This window comes from Leuciscus leuciscus, assembly GCF_965113295.1.
Source record: "Leuciscus leuciscus genome assembly, chromosome: 19".
Lineage (NCBI taxonomy): Eukaryota > Metazoa > Chordata > Actinopteri > Cypriniformes > Leuciscidae > Leuciscus > Leuciscus leuciscus.
In genome coordinates, this window is record NC_138743.1 from 14,145,018 (window position 1) to 14,166,681 (window position 21,664).

Below are 21,664 nucleotides of genomic sequence, written 5' to 3' on the forward strand. Positions count from 1 at the left end.
ATGTTTAAATGATGTTCCAAGAATGTTTTCTCTCAACATTATGAGGAAATAAAATAAAAATCTTCTACAAACAATTTATAAATTATGTTTTTGTGCCAACCTTTTGAGAACATTATTAAAGACCAGATAACATTGACAATTCTGTAACGTTTGTTCATAACTTTGAGAGAACCTTGCCAGAACGTTAAAAAGTTATGAGAATGTTCCCTGTTAGCTGGGTATAGTTACTGCTAAAAGTAATGAATGTGTGTGTGTGTGTGTGTGTGTGTGTGTGTGTGTGTGTGTGTGTGTGTGTGTGTGTGTGTGTGTGTGTGTGTGTGTGTGTGTGTGTGTGTGTGTCATAAATAACCTTCTCGTGTGGTTTTCAGATAGCAGGCCCTGTATAAAGGTTTTCAGTCTCAGAACACATTGGTTTAGTGTCACACGGACAGGAGGGCTGCAGCTGCTATCACACTTCAATTAAAATGCCAGTTGTAGTGTGAAGTCCTTGGATAGTGTTTCATGACCAGAGATGCGTAATGTATGTGTCCTTGCAAATGGAAGCTCTACACAAAACAATCTATGGCTACAGAACACAATAATACAGATAATGTTGCTTCCAAGACTAATCATTCTAACAATTTCCATGAAACCTCATCAGCTTCTTCATCTTGGTGACGTGTAAATCAGAATTTGCAGCAATGTTCTTTTAACAACATAACATGAATCCAGATGTTTACCTTTTTAAAACATATTTAATACATGTCAGGTAACAGAGACAAAAATAATATACATCAAATTGACCAGTAATGTATAGTTTGGGTATATCTAAATCCATTTTCAGTTTTATTAAAAATGTAGAAAAATCTAAGTATTCAGTAAACACCCTATAAAACACACAAACACTATAGCCTACTGTGGAAATAAAGGAGACCCCGGTGGGATCATTTTAGTTGTCTCTGATTCTGGAAAAAAGGTTCTGGAAAAGTAAGCAAGTACTGCTTTTCTCCAGAAGGTGGTGATAGTTAGCTAAAAAAATATCGTTTTTGATAGTGAAACGTATAATTTTCAGAATTGCAGTCTGTTGTTTGAGTGGGCCATAGCATAGATACAGCATTGGCTTAGCCAATGGTCTGAGTTGGGGTGGGTCTACCTGTTTGGGACTACCTCATTCTTTTTGCAACTCTGTTTAATGCTATCAGTGATGCAGAAATCAATCACATACTACACATTTAATGTGAGAAACTGCCCTGTAAACTGTTTTAGCATTCAGAGATGGCAAGGCCATGTGGGAAAAATGTAGTAGTTTTCTATGCTCAATTTTACAACAGGCTAATATTAATCAATGCTTTTTTATGTTGATTTTATGTATGGACTAGCTGTTCCTCTTAGTGTTGGAAGACAAGTGTGCAGATACTGGAAATATTGGAAAGTGTAGCAGAAAAGGTCAGTCGAAGGGTGAAAATCCTGACTGGACCTTATAGCACAGCAGACATACCTGCATGAGTGCCGGCTGTGAGCTTTTGTAAGAGCAAAATGCTTTGAAAAGAAGTTTGGAAACAGGAGTAGTAAGAAAGTAGTAGTATAAAGCAGGCTGTGTTGAGGTTGGTATTTCTCTTTATAGGAGGTCAATTTTTTTTGAGCCATGTCGTAAATACCAGGTGACCAATTACACTGAAGCCAATGGAATACTATGTCTTCACAATGCAGATTAGTGGAAGAATATAGTTACAGCATCGATAAGCAGCAGCATCAATTTAAAGGATTAGTTCACTTCAAAATTTAAATTTCCTGATAATTTACTCACCCCCATGTCATCCTAGATATTCATGTCTTTAGTATTTGTGGTTAAGAAGTATATAACGGTTTTTATTTTAATTTAATTTTTTATAAAATGACTGATGGTTTCACTAGATAAGACCCTTATTCCTCAGCTGGGATTGTGTAAAGCCCTTTGAAGTTGCATTGAAACTGCAATTTGGACCTTCAAACCGTTGATAACAGTTGAAGTCCACTATATGGAGAAAAATCCTGGAATGTTTTCCTCAAAAACCTTAATTTCTTTTCGAATGAAAAAAAATAATAATTGATGAATATCTTGGATGACATAACAACATTAAAATGTTTAGACGCTCCCGTGTTTGTCACTTAAAACATTTTAAAAGTTAATTCTACCCAGTGAAAACTAGTAAACTACTTATGGGTAATAGAAAAAAAATCTTGTGTTGATGAGTTTGTGAGCATTTCAGAGTTGAGTTAACTTAAAAAGTTAACTCCACTAATTCGCTACAGTTAAAGGCAACTTTAAAAAATTTATGTAATGATTACAGGTAGTCTTTTGAACTCAAGCACTCTTGTCAAGGCAACTAAAGAATTATTAGCATTTAGAAATTTTTCATCTCCATGTTTGATTTTCAAAGCTAACTACATGATATTAACATTATTTACAATGAGTCTTTAAATGCGAAATTAGACCCTGGACTTCAGATAATTAATACAAATAAAATAAAAACATAAAAAATGCCCTCATCATTGTACATTATTGTAATATTATGATAAAAATGCTTCCAAAATCCAAGCTCAGTCATGTATTTCACTTGCCTTCATACACACAGCACTTGACTTGACTATGTTCAAGTAGTCCTGGAAAGAAAAGTTGAAAACAACACATGAAAAGTCTTTCCTTCCGAAATGGTTGTTTGGAGAGAGTCTAATGTGTAATCTGAACCCACTGTTCAGAGGATGATGTCGGGGTTCTGTTTTGGACACTCTTCATACAAAGCATGTTGTGACTTCTCAGCCGTAGCGCTGGAAGGCAAATGAGGGCAAAGATCAACCACATTTCATGTGTATGAGCTTAAAATATGTTCTAAATAAAATATTGTGGTTTTCTTGAGGTGCTTAAATAGCTTCGTTGTTTTGATCTGTGGTTTGTTTTATCCAGCCTTCCTTTTTTTTTTAAGCAAGGGAAAAAACCCTTCCAAATCCAGGCAGGGAAAACCATTTTTAAAATGTCCCTGCTGGCAACATTTTAGAGTCCCTACTGTAAGTGTCAACAACTAACCACCACATTTATGTCAAAATAAACTACTCAAAACCACAAGACACTAATCAACGGTCTCCCAAAAGGTATTTGACCCTTAATAAAACACTGTAAACTGCAGGAATTCACATTTGTGAAATCTCCAAGAATAAATGAAAACTAGGCCCAGGTGGATTCTGCTGATGGTTTCAGCACTTCTGTGTGAATTTCGGGGAGAGTCTGCAGAATGGATTAGGCCTGACGATTGGTCAACATTATCAACAGTATCCACATTTCAACCAAAGGTCAAAATGTTTATCAGTATAGCTGAGGGAAATGCTTATGACTTAACATGACTTTAGCACTTAAATTGTATTTCAATACTTCAAATGTCAAAAAAAAAAAAAAAAAACAAACAAACAAAAAAAAGTTTTGGAAGAGTTTGGAAATACAGTTTGTTGAAAAAAAGCTGCCAAAAAGCTCTTTTTTTTTCTTTTCTTTTTTTTCATCTGACCATAGAATGTTTGAAAAGTAACTACTGGACACTACTGGAACTTCAAATTTTTTTTTTATATAGCTTTTTGGTAGCAAACACTTAATATGGGTTTGGTTCATACAGGGATAAAAAAGTACCCCATGTGTAAAATGAAATACTCTGCTATATCTTTAATGCTGTGGGCCTATTTTTCTGCCAGAGGTCCTGGACATCTTGTTCAGATACAGGGCATCATGGATTCCATAATGTGAATATATATATATTAAAAGGATAAACAATGCAGATTTATTTTTTAAAGCCAGCTTTGATCATATTTACCAAGGGGGCACATAATTCTGACCAGCACTGTATATAAGCAAATTATATATTATTATTACAATAATTTTTTTTGTGAAATTAGCAATCAGTAAGCTGGCCAGTTTCAATTGCCTCATTTTCAATTGCCTCATTACTCTTTCCTTTATAAAAAGTTTTGGGGACATATGGGGTGTGAAAGATACAGAAAGATACAGAATTTGCCAAAATTCTTTATGGAAATTGCTTACAGGCAGGTTTCTCTTCTCCATATTGGATGGAAACGACAGCAAAAATTTTTATACTCTGTTGATAACAGAATAGTGCGGTGGATGATGGTTATTGTGGAATATACTGTATATATATTTTTTTTTTTTGATGTCTCATCTCACAAATAGTAATTTAATCTCACCTAATGCAATGATGCTGACACAGTATTTAAAGAATAGTATGTTTGAATTCACAGTATAAAATTGTAGGTGAAAAGAATTTGAGTGTCACCATTATGTTCCGTTCATAGACTTTCAGTTGTTTTCATTCCTCACTTGTGTTTCCCTGTCTGTTTCCCGCCACTAATCTGTTACCATGGACGCTGATTGTCTTTTTAAAAAAACTTGTACTATGGACCTTCCATTTTGAGTCCTGAATAAAGTCATTATTATTATTATTATTATTATGATCACTTCCTCACAGCTGCCTGTCCTTTGTGTTAATCATCACTGTGTATTTAAGTTCCTGCCTATTGTCCGGTATTGTTTGTTTGTGTTTCACACGCTGTCTCACCTGTTCACTTGTATCCTGTGTTTCCATTATTAAAGAAAGTGTTTGAAGAACTATTAAAGAACTACTTTCATCTCCGTCTTCCTTGCTACGAGCCGTGACATTGAGTGAAGATTCTGAAGTACACATACGATGGATACTTTACTATCCCATGAGGCTACAAGAATTGTGAAAGGAAGTGCAAACAATCTTGTCATGTGGGATACTTGAAAGATGGAACTGGTGTTCAATGGTAGCACAATGTAGAGGTTGAATTTAAAAGAACAACATCCAAAAACATGAATAGAATAAGCCTAATAGAATAAGCCTATAGCTTTTAGCCTATAATGTGGTGAATTCATGCAAAAGTTGCCAAAATATTTGATTAATGATTATGATAATCATTAAATAAATAAACACCCTTTGTCTACTTCATTTCTCAGATGTACAAAGCTTTTATACAGCTTATATTTTAATCTACGGAGCCCAGCACATGACATGCAGGGGGGAAAATGACCACATTTTACTAATCCGTTCCATCGTTTTAAGTAAATCATGCGCAAAATATAAAAATTTGTTCACTCGTTTTACTAAATCATGGCCATGTTGAGATAATTCGTTCCCTTCTTTTAGTCAAATCAAAATGAGGTATAACAAATTAGTACAACGTGGCCACGATTTACTAAAACGAGGGAATAAATTAGTAAATAGGGGACACGACTTACTAAAACGAGAGAACTACAATCTAATGAATGAAAACATTAAGATATTTGATATATTATAGCTCATGGCTCTACAGTGTCTCACCTGACCCTGGGGCACTCCACATCCTCTATAGTGTCTGGCAGGGGATTATGGGCTGTCTCAGGCAGAAACATAGTGAGGGCAGCACCTATGAGCGGGCACAGGCCGAATACCACCATGGGGGCGTGATGGCTGATGTTTCTCAAGAGGTAGATGATGGGTGCAATCACTCCACCTGCCCTTGCACACATCGAACCCATACCTATGCCGTTTTGTCTGAGAAAAAGAAAGACATGTTTCTGTATATCACATCTCAACTGCAAAATCTGTATCCTCACCAGTTGGAAAATGTTGTGAGATGCAACACTAACTGCCAATCACAACATATTTGACTATACAGTTATTTTTAGTATGAGTTCAGTTAAACAAACTTGAGAGTGGTGGTGCAGTAGTTAAGGATAAGCACTACTAACCAAACCAAAGTAGAGGCAACTAATGAACTGAGAGTCACTGTGTTTTTTATTGTGATGGAAAGTCTGATTCTTTTCCGGGAACTTTCAGACAGTTAATTTCAATCATTTACATAATTACACAATGATGTCACATACACGCAATTCTATTATTAAAGCAACCAATAATGACGTGAAATGCGGATGTGTTACATGTCTAAAGCATATATAATGAATAAACTAGTCTTAATCTCACCTTTTTACATAAACTATGAGAAACCATTAAAAAAAAAAAAAAAAAAAAAAAAAAGTTACTGTTTGTAACACTGGTTGTCTGAAACATCGAGTGGAGAGATCCACCTATAGAGGAAGGGCATCCGTACCTCACCTCTGCAGAAGCATCCAATTGCACCAATTCGGGCTTGACAGACAGGAGCGCATGCTCAATGCCAGGTATGGGACCAGGTATGAAAAGCTGGTCGCTCCTCCTGAAAGAGCTGGTTTGTTTAAGTAAACCCGCAAGGCACGTACAGGACACAAAGCGTTCAACCTCTGATACTCTGGAAAAGGGGAAAGGAGGTGGGTGAAAGGCGGAAAGCTCAATCACTTCGCATGTGAACACTGGGAAGCATTTTGGCATAAAGGCCGGGTTGGGCCTGAGAAAAACCTTATCTCTGCTGAGAGAGAATTAAGAGCATGAGGAATAAACCGAGAGTAAAAGAAAAACACTGACACATTTGGCTAAAGCCAAGACCAGGAACAGAGCTGTCTTGAAAGACATAAGAAATATTTCCCAGGGGCTCAAAAGGCTCTAGAGACAAAGCCTCCAGCACCAGGGAGAGGTCCCACTCTGGAACTGAGAAATTATATGATACCAGCCGGCACCCTTCACACCCATCCTCAAACCCAGTGTGTTTAAGTTTGACCTCTCATGGGCCAGGCCCAGAGGGCAAGCCTTTCTGGATGAGGGTGGTACATTTCCCTGTTCTCTTGGGACAAGAGGTTTGAGCATACTGAGAGGGGCCATGGCTGGGCACACCGCATAGGGATAATCTCTGCAAGCCATGGTGCTTTGGTCAAAATCAGAGTCAGGCTCTGTTCTCTCACCCTGGCTAGAGTCGGTGTAATTAGACAAAGGGGACGAAATGTGTAGCACGTCGGTGACACTGATGGGCCATTGTGTCCACGCCGAGGGGGGGCATCCTCATCCCATAGCGAGAAGAACATAGGACAATGGGTGTTTTCACGAGAGGCGAAGATTTAGACAGTAGCCTGGCCGAATCTCTCCCACAGCAGACTCACTATCTGAGGATGGAGGAGCCAGTCTCCATAGAGTGGGTTCACCCTCGACAAGAGGCCTGCGCTCCTGTTCAGTATCCCCGGGACATGAGTCGCCCGTAACGACAGAAAGTGCCGCCTGCTCCATATTACAGCTTGTGAGCTAAAGCATGATGGTTGGAGGAGCACATCTCACCTTGGCGGTTAATATGTGCTACAGCTGTGGTATTGACGCAGCATACCAGCACATGATTCCCCTGCAAGCTGGGCAGAAAATGATTCAGAGCCTTCCACACCGTGAGGAGCTCCAAATTATTTATATGGACTGAGTGAAGTGTGTTTGGTCACACATTCACTGTTCTGACTTCCTCGGTGGCTTTCTGTTGTTTCCACTTTCCGCAACATGATCGCCCAGAGGGGTATCCCATGCATGTAAAATTCTGCATTCCTCCAGTGGTGCAGCATCACTGTGACAGAGTGGCACAGATTGCTTAAAGGTCTAAGATGGAGAGATAAAACCTACTTCATGAACGCATTCATTCTCAAAAGGCGGAAAGGTAGGACCTGGACAGCCGAAGCCATAAGCCCCTGGAACCTGAGACATGTGCTAAATTGTACCCTCACTCCTTCTCTGAATTGTGAGAGGCAATTCATTAAGGAGACAATGTGCTCTCGCGAGAGACATGCGTGCTTTGTAATTGAATTCAGCTCCAAGCCCAGATATATAACATTCTGAGCACGAGAGAAATTGCTTTTGCTCACATTTACTCTGAAGACGAGCGCTGGGATGTGACCGAGCACACAAGCAGTGTTTTGCATCACTTTCTCTCTCGAATCGGCTATAATCAGCCATTCGTCTATGTATGTCAGGATTTTGAGCCCCACTATTCCCAGTGGGGCTAAGCCCGCCTTCGCACACAGACAGAACAATCTTGGACTGAGAGAGAGCCCGAACAGAAGAACTGTGAAATCGTAACCTATGCCTTGGTAGGCAAAACAAAGAAATTTCCTGTGTGGAGGATAAATGCTTATGTAAAAAAAAAAGCATATTTTAGATCGATCAATGTGAACCAATTGTTCTGTTTTACTGAACGAGAGAGAACACTTTGGGTTAACATTCTGAAATTGTATTTCCTCAAATGTTTGTTCAATACTCTGAGATTCAGAATAGGAAAAAAGAACCTTCAATCTTTGGAATTAGGAAATAATTAGAGTAAAAACCATGATGGCATTGATGCCATGATACCACTCGCACCGCCCCCTTCTTGAGATCTCCTCTTTCAGAATGTGAGCAGAGCTCTCTTCTGTGTGAGAAGAGATTACTCAGCTGAAATGCAGGGGTTTTCTGGCAAACTGAATCTGTACCCTTTCATAATAGTTCGAATCACCCATTCGGGAGCCAACACAGACTGCCAGGCTGTCACGTGACTCGTGAGAGTTCCTACACTCACTATATACTTGCTTAGGGCTGCTAATTCAGCCGGATCATTCATTTGTGATACAATGGCCATCTAGTGGACAGGGGGGCTGACCTTGCCGACAGATAGCCTCTGTCTTTTGAACGGGGAATACGAAGCTGGGCTGGTGGCTTTGCCGCGGGATATTATAGCCCTGTCTGCATTATGGAAATGGCATCCAGTAGCAGGGGGTTAGATGGCCACAAAGAGGGCGTCTGGCGCAGCGCAGGCTTACTAGGAAGGAAAAGTTTGAAAGCCTCTTCCTCATTCTTGTCATCGCAGTATTGTTGCATTAACATGACAGCAGGACCAAAGAGATCCTGGCCAAGCTCAACTGGCGCTCCAGCGATGATCAGGGAGACCAGATAGATTAAGCCACAGTGCACATTCTCCTAAAGCAGGGAGGAGATGTTGAGTCCAAGGCAGACGACTTACAGCCAAGGCAGAGGCTTTATAAGAGGGAAAAGCGACCTATTTTGCTGAGGAGAACAAGTTTGGGGTGGGGCAAGCAGCCCACCTTGAGAGAGGTAAAGGTGCCTGGCGATAGAGGGTTCGATGCCGAGAAATGACATATCCTTAACGTCCAGACCCACAAGAGTGGGGTTCCCATTAATGGGGAGTCCCCATTAATGTTTCATGTGTTTAGCACATGCAAGGAGGACCAGGAAAACCTGCTTTCTAGGGCCGAGAGGGGGTCCCAGAAGTTTCGGGGTAAAGCAGCGGGAGCGTCAGTCTGAGGCTTCACAGATGACGGGATGACAGAGATGACTTTGAGCCTGTGGCACTGGAGTTTCTTGGGGAGCACCAGGCAATGGCTACAGTTCTCTGGTAAATCAATAGCCTCTTCGGCATGATTAAGGCCCATACTGTCAGGGTTTACAGAGGAAGCAGACAAGATGGTAAGTTTAACTCTTTTAATTGCAGAATGAACGGAGATGCAGGAAGATGGTGAGTAACAGCAACACAGAATAACAGTGAATGCTTAGCTGATTGGTAAAGTCTTTGTCTTTCTTTCTCTTTGTAGATGATGTCGGGCTGAAGGCAGAACAGGATGGCAGGCAGGACAGATTGGAGAGGATGAATGGCAGGTAGGAATCCAGATAAGTGATCGGAAGTCTGTGGGTCATGTTAAGGTGAACATCGACGAGACCAGACAAGGAGTGAAGGGAGAGTGCTGAATATAAAGGGTGGTTAATGAGGGAGTGCAGGTGATGATGATTGGTGATTGCATGAGTGAGTGCAGGTGTGCGCCACGGAGGATTCTGGGGAATGAAGTGCACACACAGATGAAGGCCGACGAACGTGACCGTGACACATACACACCACACAGTAAGGATGGGAATCCCTAGCAGCAATGAGGGCGCCGGTTGTCCCTGGGGGTAGCCGTTGTGAGTTTAGAGAAAGCCATTGATGAAATAAAAGAGTAATCTGACAGGCGGGCAGCCGCAGAACATGGGGAAATAGAGAAGAGCGCAAGGTGGGCAGCCTGATACAGAGTGCGAGCGTGGTCGGCTTGCAGTAATAACTTCAGCTAACCTGGCTGATAGGACAAACATGTCCGACAGAGGCTATTCCAAAAGATGTGTCCTCCTGCAGAAAATAGTGAAGTCCATAAAACCACAATCTGAGTGTAAAATATTCCAGGGACGTGAAAAGCAAATGACAACTGAGGAAAGGTAGCGCGTGCAGGTGCTTTATGCACTTTGGTACTCGCTCCTGTCTGTCAAGTCAGAGGTCAGGTACGGATGCCCTTCTTGAAATCTTGAACACAAGATAATGAAAGAGAACCTTTCATTTCACCCCTCATTCAAGTCAACTCCTCGTTCACACATATGCTCGTATCAGCAGCTAATTGGTTCTTCTCGGACATATCTGAGTCAAAACTGTTTCCTCAGTTCTGTATACTGGTGACTCGAGAACTGTTAAAAAACATTATTTGGTCCGATTAGGTGAACAGGTTCAGCCAGTTCACTAAAAAGAACCAGTTCAAAAGAACAATTTGTTATTAATTTGTTATGTGGTGACCTTATATAGGCTTATTTCACAAAGCAGTCTCATACAGGCACACTGCAACAGCAGGCTTGGTTGGTACTTTCATACGGACAGTGTGTCTGTATAAAAACAGTGTAGGTTATGACATTTAGTATTTCTTTTGATATTTGGACATAAATGATAAAATTGGGTTATACTTTATTTTGATAGCCTACTATAGACATTATTATAACTATAAATAACTTTGAACTAACTCAACTAACTCTAACTCAACTAACAACTAATCTCCTGTGCTTATCTTTGTGGTTGCACTGTTAGTTTTATTATGAAGTGCATGCTGCCTATATAGAGTGTAAACAGCTTAAACCAGCCTAAGGCTACGTTTACACATGGCCGGCTATTTTCATAAACGGACATTTCACCCTCTCCGTTTTCAAAAATAACATCGTGCTCACCAGTCAGTTTTCAGAAAAGTGTTTGTTTACATGAACCCGTGTATATATGCCGTCAAGAGCATGCCAAACCTGTAGGTGGCAGTGTAACGAGAAGCCCAAGCCCACGTTAGCCAATCAGAATCCTGAAAATAGCAACAACAGCCACTAATCACTTCCTCTTTTTCTTTTGAACAAAGATGGCGCCAGGATCATCATTCGAATGGACTGACCAGGAGGTAGAGCACCTGTTAAATGTAACTTTAGATTACAAAACCAGAAAATTACAGGAGAACATTGACTGGGAGACGTGCTAAAGTAAATATGCAGACAAACTGACCCTCTTTTTAGAGCACTACCCCAACGCATCTACCGATGATTTTCCTCATCAAAAGGAGGACATTACCCGCGCCGTCCTCAAATGAAAAGGGTTTGCACCAACATAAATGTGACTGCTACTCTGAATGCATCCACGACCACCATAGCCAAATGAAAATGTGAACATAGGTCGCACTTTTGACACAGGTGCAAGTTCTGTCGCATACTGTGATGTCGGCTGCCTAAAACTCTGTTTTTCTCAGATTACATGCAAACGTGCAAACAAAGTTTTCCAAAATCTCCACTCTGGCCGCAGTTTTTAGAAAGAATCGTTTTCAGAGGCGAATTCTCCGTTTGCGTGTAAACGAAGGGAAATGTCTCATTTTTTCAAAATAACCATGTACGTGTAAACGGGGCCTAAGAGGGTTTGCTGATCTTAGATGTTTTATTTAATCTTGGCCAAGCTGGTGTTTATCTTATTTACCTCTCATCTTAATCAGGTGAAAATTGGCCAAAACTCTTGTAATGCCTTCAAAACAGACCTAACTTTGCATAGGAGAACAACTAACAGCCATAGGCTGTTTTTGTTTTTTGTTCAGCAGAGTGTGAGCAGTATACAATGAGGTAACTCACTAGTTTTTTGGAACAGCTCAGATTATAGAACCTTATGATTATTCAGTCTGTATTAATGACTGAATTCTATTACTGTCCAAGCTTTTCATATTTTTCATATTTAAAGAAAGCCAAGCAGCTTTGAGTATAAAGTTATTACACTTTATGAAACACTTGCCCTTGCTCACCTGATGACTGTTGGGAAGACCTCTGCCGAGTAAATGTACACAATGGACAGTGATGCTGTGATGCCAAACTTGCCCACCATGGCAAGCACAGTGCGAACAATAGACAGATCTATGAGAACAGAAATTAAGGATGGGTGAGGTTTGTTATGAAAGAAAGAGATTATCTTGTTTCACAACACCTGATTGCTTGGAGGGGAATGTTACCCACACTAATCTTTATTTTGAATCCTTATTTCAATTATGGTTGTTTTTTTTCTCCTCCAAATTATATAAACGGTTTGCGTAAGTCCCGGTTTTTAAATGTGACCCACAATTATCCAGGCTTTGCTCCACCAACAGTAGTAAACAATGGCATGATCACTGAGGAGCTATGACATCATTACATCAAATGGAGACTGTGGTCTGTTTATTGGAGGGAATTATTATGTATCAAGTAAAACCAATGGTAACTTTTCCACACTGTTGCTTTGCATGCCAACGTCCTTTGGGTATCTTTATTTTTCCAGAGCATCGGCAAGAAACCACAAACTGTAGGAAAAGGACGTTCTTAAATTTGAAATGTTGTGAATTTCTAGATACAGTATCTCAACAGCCTATAGAGAAACAATAAGCATGCTCCCCTTTTATTTCCCACCAACAGTGTGCCAGAACTGGTGCTCAACCTGTAACTGTTTCTACTACAGAAAATGTGGTTCTGGGTTGAAAAAAGGAAAACCTGCAGATCTCAACCCAGGAAACACTAATGTCAAAGGCACAATGTCAGTAACCAACTTAAGTTTTCAGAAGTACTAATACAAAACAAATATTACTGGCACAACATTAGATCAATTATAACAACCAGTGAAAAGGGGGACCTTTAGAGTCAATATGATTTTAGAATTCTAGTTAAAGGTTAGGTTTTTCACCTACCATCTGGTATGAATATGGTTAGAAGGCAGGCCAGGCCGCCTACTGTCAAGAATGCTAACTGGGATATCCTGCGTGAGCGGTTTAGGGTGAAGAGAGTAATGGTACGTGCTGGCATCTCCACCAAGCCAAATATCATCTGTGTCAGGTAGATATTCATACCAAAGTCTGAAATATTGAGTGACAGCCCATAGTAGACCAGGACGTTCACAAACCTGTAACAAACAAAATCAGCATAATCAAATGCCACCATCTTGTGAAGCAGGAATGTAGGTAATTCCTGTTATGAAGCACCCTCTGTAAGTTCTAAAAATGAATGAATGAAAGGGGGAAAAAACAACAACTTCAGAACTATGGCAGAAGGTTTTATTGTTATTATCATCATTTTTATGAAACATAAAAGAGAAACATGCAAAACTTAGGGAAATGAGAGCCACATTTCCCAGCAGGAAAAGCTGGAATATACGACTGAATTAGAGCATTACCAAACCCCCTTTACTCAATAGCTGCAAATTAGCTTCAAATTCATACTTACTTTGTATTGTTACGTTTTTACACTGAGAATTCTAGACCTGAACTTTGAACATAGGAACAATGGTTCCTAAAAGTCCAAATGTTAATTAATTAATTCTCAACCCAATTTAAGTTGGGTTGTTTACAGTTAACTGTGCATTTTTACCACAAGTAGAAGAGAATGAGGGACTGCTTCCTCATTCTGGGCGTTCGGATCAGATCGATGACAGTGTACTTCCTCAGGTGTTGCATTTTCTCTGAGTTTTTAGCGCTCTGCAAAACAAAACAAACCCATTTTAACTTAAGGTATTCTTAAACTACATAACTCCGTAGTACAAGTTGGAGACTATTTTGAATATTCATTTCTGAAGAGAACTGTAACTCTGTTACATGCCAGATGCAAATACAACTCCATAGCTCCATAATAGGTAAGTTTATCCAAAAATGAAAATTCGGTCACACTTTATATGAGGTGTCTTTAACTTCTATGTACTTATATAAAAAAAATAAGTACAATGTACCGTAACGGTCATCAGCTGGAGTGCCCTTGAGAGCCACCAGAGGGCACTCCACACCAGACTATTATCACTCCCTCACAAACTACATTTCCCATAACTCACTGCCCGGACTGATCATCACTGATTGCATTCACCTGTGTCTCATTACCCTGTTAGTCTCAGCCTATTTATACCATGTTCACTCATTCACTCTCTGTGAAGTTTTGTATGTTGTGGCACTGCATTTCTGAGCGTTTTTCCTGGTTTCATGTCGCTTGGTTTTTGGATTTCTTGCCTGTTCTGTAGATTACTCTTTTGCCTCTGACCCCTGCCTGTTTTATTTGTTTGTTTGGACGGCCTACCTGTGTTTTGACCTATTGCCTGTATATTGGATTACGTGTCTGGATTGCACCTTAATTAAAACTGCATTTAGATCTCAACCTTCATGTCTCGGAGCAGTTCGTAACATGTACGTAGTTTTGATTTATTGCAAAAGGGATATGGGTAAGGTTAGGCACAGGTTTAGTGGTATGGGTAGGTTTAAGGGTGGGTTACGCCTGGTTCACACCGGAAGCGGCGCGGAACGGAAAATCACGCGTGGTCCGGCGCCTGCCTGTTCACACCAGACGCGTATTCTTCGCGGAGGTCGACATGCGCTTCTGCTCAGTTGTTGTTTATTCAGAGCTATTTTTTACATCATGGGTAAGTAAATAACCTCATAAAATGAATACACCATGTTTCTGTAACCAAGAAGTTTGTACACTTCTTTTATTAATCCGTTGTCGAGACACACGCAGCCAGAGAGAGAATATGGTAGACAGTAGTAGTGTAGATATACCGTTGAAATATACATCCTCTCTTCAAATTTATTAAATCTATTTTCCTCTTCCTGTTTCCCAGTGCCAGTAGATAGGAGGAGAGCCCTTGCCCTATATCTATTGCTTCGCAGTTGTCACTCGCGGAATTTTAATTTGAAAAATGCTTATATTTTGACGATTGACCGGATTGTCTCGTGTTTCTTGGTGTGACTTCCTGCCGGAATTGACGCGGATCACTCGCGGCTCGCGCAAAAAATAGACCAGACGCCGAAACTGGCGCTTCACGGCGCGGGCCTGCCGCGGCGCTCCGCGTCTGGTGTGAACGACACCATAGGTTAACATGGGCGCCGAAAGGAAGCGGCCTCCGTTCCGCGCCGCTTCTGCGTCACTTCTGCGTCCGGTGTGAACCAGGCCTTAACCTTTAATTAGTGTTTGGGGTCATACAGACCCCAATGGATTTTTTCCTTCATTTTTTAAAAGTGTTAACTTCATCTCAGGGGCATGAAACTCTGTGACTTTTCCTAAATAATCTATCTAAACATGCACAAAAAAACTGGGCTTGTTTTGGTTGTTCTAAAGGTGTGTACATTTTTTTTTTTACCTTTTAAGGTGTTTGGGGTCAAAATGACCCCACATTGAAAATGAATGGGAAAATGAAAAAAATTACTTTTTTTTATTTTATTTGTCAAAAAAATAAAAGTAAATCCATTATAAATCTGAAAATTTCTACATAGAAACCAAGGTCTGGTCCTAGAGCATAAATAAAAAGTAGAGCGAACTTTCTATCTCATACACACACACACACACAAACACATAAACAAACACACAAATGTATGTGTTTGCAACAGAGAGCATTTTTACAGAAATTGGCAAATAAAATAAACAAAACTGGCATAAATCTAAAAAAAATTTACATTTAAATCAAGGTCTGGTCCTAGAGCATAAACCCAAAGTGGAACAAACTTTATATCTCATACACACACACACACACAAACACACACATGTATGTCACTGCAACAGAGAGTATTTTTATAGAAATTGGCAAATAAAATAAACAAAACTGGCATAAATCTAAAAAAAAATTACATTTAAATCAAGGTCTGGTCCTAGAGCATAAACCCAAAGTGGAACGAACTTTCTATCTCATACACACACACACACAAACACACACAAACACACACATGTATGTCACTGCAACAGAGAGCATTTTTATAGAAATTGCCAAATAAAATCAACTAAACTGGCATTAACGAGTTTGCTTGCCCATAAAATCTTTAAGATATTAGGTTAAACTTATTTGGCTTGCTGTCCACTGAAGAGGGGCTCGATGAAGCAGCTTCAACTTGAGCTCTGATATACCCCCCAGTGGCTAAATGTAGGATATGATAATTGAAGGGCCAAGGTATCTGAGATGAAGGTGGAGTTTGGGGAGGTGGAGGGATACTGGAACAGCTGATGCTAGAGAGAGGTAAGCGGCTGCTTATATACTCAGGCTGTTGATTGAAAGATTAGATGGGCTCACTCCTCCCTAACTTGCGTTTAGGAACTTCATTTAACGAGTTTGCTTGCCCATAAAATCTTTAAGATATTAGGTTAAACTTATTTGGCTTGCTGTCCACTGAAGAGGGGCTCGATGAAGCAGCTTCAACTCGAGCTCTGATATACCCCCCAAAAGTGTCGAATAAAAATTTGGGACAGCAAGTTAGAATAGCATGATCGAATAATTAAGAAACTTAGAAAATACAGAATGCCTAAGAGCTTTAAAACATTCTACCCCCCCAAAAAGTGGAAATCTAAAGCTGTATGGGGCATGGATAGATGCTGGTGCAGCAGGGATGTTTAACGGGGCACCTGTGGTAACTCTGGCTGGACTGCGTCTCCCTACTATGCCCACCATGTGGGGCTATGAGTGGAGCTCCGGCGGGAGCTGTGTTTGAAAGAGTGTGCCTGGAACAAAATGAGCTTATGGAAATTTTACTGGGGTACATCTCACCGCTGTACTGCTGCGGCAGTGACTTTCAGAAATTACTCCTGCGGGAGTATTTTGGGACTGGAGGTTTGAGTACGAGGTTGGAGAACGCCCTGCCGCATCCATGACATGGAGCCCCATGGAGTTAAAGAACATAGGGCCTCCAGATGTCACGAACGGGGGAAGGGGTCCTCGTCCCTAAAGGCAAACGGGCCACCAATATCTGAAGCGAAACTCCCTACGCAGCGAGAGGGAGCCTACGGTATACAGAGGAAATGCAGAACTACCGTCCTTCTGACGCAGGGAGCCTAGATCACGTAACTGAAATGGCCCGTCGCGCTCGAGGGACGTGCGATCCTTGGTACCTCCAGTCCTCTTTTCGGATAGGAGGGCCCACACTGCGATCCGAACGGGAGAGTCTCCATGGTTAAAAAACATGGAGGGTCACACAGCGATTCGGAAAGGGAGAGCCCCCACGGCGCCCGAACGGAAGGCTCACACTGCGATTCGACCGGGAGAGCTCCCGCTGCGTTTTGAAGGAGAGAGCCCTCCCCCATGTTTATAAATAGGGAGTTCAACTCTGTGATCAAAATGGGGGAGCCCACACAGCAAGTCGAACGGGAGAGCCTACGTTGCATCTGGATGGGGGAGCCCACACGGCGATTCAGATGGGAGACCCCACTTCAGGAGTGGTATGTCACACACATCTGAAAAGGGAGAGCTCTCACTGCATCCAGATGAATGCACGCCCAGCGGGGCTAGGTAAGCGGGAAGATGCAAATAGTAGGGAGAAGCGGTCCGGACTCAGAAGGATGCTAGTGTTTGTTGTGCTTGTCTAATGTTATGCAGATCTGAACGAACATATGTTTCAAAGGCGTGGGACGACCATCGACCTAGCATTTTGATTTGGTGATCGGAAAGGCCCCTTTGCGCTGCTGTAGTGGCTGCACCTATTCGGAAGGAATGTGAAGAGAAATGTTTGGTTGGGATGCCGGAACTGTTGAGGATGGATTTGAGTTTCTTTTGAAACCAATGTCTGGAGGCAGGGAGGTTTTTATCATCGATGAAAAGAGGGTCGAGAGAAGAGGTGATTTGGGATTTCCTCTGGTGAAGAAAAATGTTTAAGGACTGGTATGGTTGGATGGGGGTTGGCAAATTGAAAATGAAAATCGAATGACCATGTTTCAATTGATCGGTTTTGCTTTGTTTGATGTTGAAACGTATAGTGTCATGGTTTATTATTTGAAGGTCGGAGAATGTAGGATGGATGGATGGGTTGAATTTTGAGTTGGTGGTGAATTCTGAGACTCTGAGGAAACCAAAGAAAGCCAAATTGAACATGGCGTCTAGGGTTCTTGTTTTGTTGGGAGAAAAAAGACCTGAGCGGAGAGTGGTTAGGCAGATGCTAAGAATGTCGATGGTTAAAGGTTGTCTAGAGTCTGGACGAGGGGGATTGGTTTTTTGTAAACCTTTGATGAGGAGGGATATCTGAGGATTCGAAATGTTGGGGCACTGTTGGCCGTGGAGGAGCTTGAAAAAGAAATGGATTCCGCTAAGGTAGACTTTGATTGATCCTGGTTGAATTAAACTGGTGTGATGGAGGTATGTGATGAAGGAGGATATTGAGAGGAGGGAAAACTCAGGAAAAACCATGTTGTGAGCGCTGTGGAAGTTTTTGAAGGAACCCCAAGCTGTCCAGTAAGTTTGGAGTGTTCTGGGAGAAACGGCTTGTAAGATGGTATTCGTGGATAGGGTATGGAGATATCTGAGGGGATGGTCTAGAGGAATATGAGTTCTGAATAAGGTGGAACTGGAGTTGGATCGGAGTCTGCTTCCGGAGCCAATGTTCTGAATTTCTGATAGAATTAGGGAACGGAGATGGGCTGAGACTGGAGGTGGTTCCATGGCGACTGCGTTGGGAGGAGCTGGAAGATGGACTGCTGTGGAGAGTGAATGGGCTGGCAAGCGGATGGTATCTGAAGAGCAAGTGTTAGTGTTGAAAAAAGTTGATGAATGTTGATCGATGGGTCCCATTACTGACTGGTGTCCAAGATGGCTGGCATGGGCTGGAATGAGAGGAAGAGGGTTTGTGGGAAAGAAAGGTGTAGAAATCCTTTGCGGAGGCAACCTCACGCTCGGATGTGTATTGGGAAGGCTATTGGGAGGCAACTGGAGGATAGAAGGGGGAAGAAAGGATTGAGGTGAATTGGAATGGAAGGAAAGAGGAGGGGGGATGGCTAGCGAAGGCAACCTCGCGCTAGGATCCGCAATCTGAGTAGGTTGGTTTGAGGGTGAGAGAAAAGTAACTGTCTGTGAGAGTGACCTGGCACAAGGGTTATTATAAAGAAGATTAGCGAGAACTGGAGAAGCAGAGGGAAGTGCAGTAGAAAGTGTTTGTAAGTTTGGTTCTTGCCTGAAGAGTGGGGCTGACTGCAAGAAGTTTGTGAGAACTGGAGAAGAAGCGGAACTGTTTTTTGCGGCCGCTGTTGTTGGCCGGGTGGAAATACCGGCGGACAAGGAAGTGCGAGCCGTGGCAGCGTCGGCGACCTTCGAATCGGCGCGTTGGGATTGTGTGGGTTCAGAACGCCGGACCGGGAGAGAAATGGAGGTAGAAGAGGGGCGAGTCTTGTTTTTATGAGCTGTTGAAGTGTTTGTTGGAATGCTGGAACTGATGAAAAGATCGTAGAGTTGAGCTTTTGATGATCTGCGGGAGAAATGGATTCCGGAGCTGGAGAGGACTTGACGTAGGCTGTTGACTGAACATTTTGAAATGGGTGGAAACGGTGTAATAGCAGCGGTAGAATGGAGTGATGAAGTCTGAGAAGATTGACGAGGCTCAGTTAAAACTGGCGATCTTGAAGGTGGAGGAGAGCGTTGCCTTTTGGAACGTGGTTTGTATGAGCGCTGGATTTCCCGGCCAGAACGCTCATGAAGATTATCCGTATTTGGACCCGTAAGATCCGATCTTACGCGGGGAGTGACTGTCGGTGTCTCAGGAAGACTTGTCAGTTCGTCGTCTGAAGGAAAGAGCTGGATTTCCGGGATGTCGGACATTATTCCGTACGGCAGTACCGGATACTGGAACAGCTGATGCTAGAGAGAGGTAAGCGGCTGCTTATATACTCAGGCTGTTGATTGAAAGATTAGATGGGCTCACTCCTCCCTAACTTGCGTTTAGGAACTTCATTAAATCTATAAAATGTCACATATGCAACATGGAACAAGCTTGTTCCCCCCCCACCCACACACACACACACACACACACATACACACACACACACACACTACAGTCATGTCATAGTGGTAACTTGTAGATAATAATAATAATAATAATAATAATAATAACAAAATCTATAATAATTTGCAAAAGCAGATAATTCAAAATATATCAGAAAACCACAACAAATTCTAACTCTGACAAAAATACAGATTTTTTATGCATTGCAAAATGTTTACATAAATATTCATCACAAAATATATAAGTTCTGAGGGGAGGTTGAATAATTGAATGAATGAATGATTCTCTATGGCCCTCTATTGGATATCTTTGGCCATTGCACTTTAATTCCTTTCCTATAAGAAATAAAGTTTTTCAACTAACCTTTAGATGGCAGTGTTCTATCCCTAACACATAGAGCAATGTCCAGAAACTATTTATATTTAATTATGATCATCATTTAAGTGATTTTTTCTTTTAAAAATCATTTTTCATGAGCCAATTTATGGCCTAGTTATGTATTTGTGCAGTAAATAGGTAAAAAACTTCAAAATTTCCACAAAAACACAGCATAAATGGATAGTTTAGAAGTAAATAAAAAAAAAGATATATAGTTTTCCATATAAAAAAATTATATTTCCTTATGCAATTGCTCTTTAAAAGTTTGGGGTCAAAATGACCCCAAACACCTTAAGTGTTGTCCTTTTTTAACAGTGATTAAGGTGTAAGGGAAGGGTTAACAGTGTAAATATAGATGCAATTACTGAAATTAATTAAAGGTATAATTACATGCAGGTAATTATAATAATATAAGTACAACGTAAAAACATGTACACAATAAGTGCATTGTATAAAATGTTTACTTTAAATGTTAGTATAGCCTAGTTAAAGACATCTAATATAGAGTGAGTCTGAAAATTCTTCTATTATTTACTCACCGTCATGTTGTTCCAAACCTGTATGCCATTCTCCCCCAGAACAAAATCACTCTTCCATTCAATTACAATTATAATGAATGTGGACTTTGTGTCACAAAACACAAATGGACACAAATGCAATATGAAAGTATCATAAAAGCAGGTATTGCACACCAGATGTGTCATTCATTATTCAAATTCACAGTGGCAGTCGAAAACAGTAAATCTAATCCTCATACAGGCAAAAGTTCACTTCAAAAATTAGCAAACTGGTGTCAAAGGTTAGGTTGGTGGTGGTTTAGGCATTTTTCATCTCTTCCCTAACTTCCGGACTTCTCCAATCACTCTGCTTAAACCCTGCACCTTTCTTACTATCGACTGCAAGCTTACATTCAGATCTGCCTCCATCCAATCAAAAACTTTTTAAATAATCTGTTTCATGGTATGTCTGTCACAGAATGGAAGAAAAGATCAGAAAATTTGGGATGTTTCTCTTGGACATACCCAGTTCAGGTCATGGAGTACCCAACTAATCAGCTCAATTAATTCAGTTTTGTTAAATAAGGTAGATCTAAAATGAGCAATGCTGGGGAAGGTCTTTTTTGCTGTTTTTTTTAAGCTAGAGGTTCTATTTATTGTATTTCATTCAATTTTTTTGCTCCATGGGATTAGAAGCGACATAAGTAAATGAATGATGACAAATTATTATTCCTTTAAGATTTCTTTTCAGCTCGATTTCCAAGCTAAACCTAACCCCGTGTTGTGCAATATGAATATGATAATAGTATGCTCTATTGCATACAGAGAG

At 40.9% G+C, this 21,664-nt stretch overlaps 1 protein-coding gene across 3 annotated transcripts in view; it reads right to left on the reverse strand.

The window, feature by feature from the left end:
* Positions 1-366: 366 nt before the first annotated feature.
* LOC309482894 (organic cation transporter protein) overlaps positions 367-21,664 on the reverse strand; it is a 31,032-nt gene continuing 9,734 nt past the window's right edge. The window contains exons 6-11 of one of the 3 annotated variants that reach the window (XR_014200415.1): positions 13,605-13,711; positions 12,929-13,140; positions 12,020-12,128; positions 5,358-5,570; positions 4,575-4,728; positions 367-2,787 (exon numbers count right to left, since the gene is read on the reverse strand). Coding sequence is in view for 2 of the 3 variants with exons in the window: in XM_082148488.1 (XP_082004614.1) it covers positions 2,715-2,787; positions 5,358-5,570; positions 12,020-12,128; positions 12,929-13,140; positions 13,605-13,711 (714 nt within the window). In the remaining variant the exon portion in view is untranslated. The remainder of the gene's footprint in view (positions 2,788-4,574; positions 4,729-5,357; positions 5,571-12,019; positions 12,129-12,928; positions 13,141-13,604; positions 13,712-21,664) is intronic. The other 2 variants (XM_082148488.1, XM_082148487.1) reach the window with 2 other exon arrangements.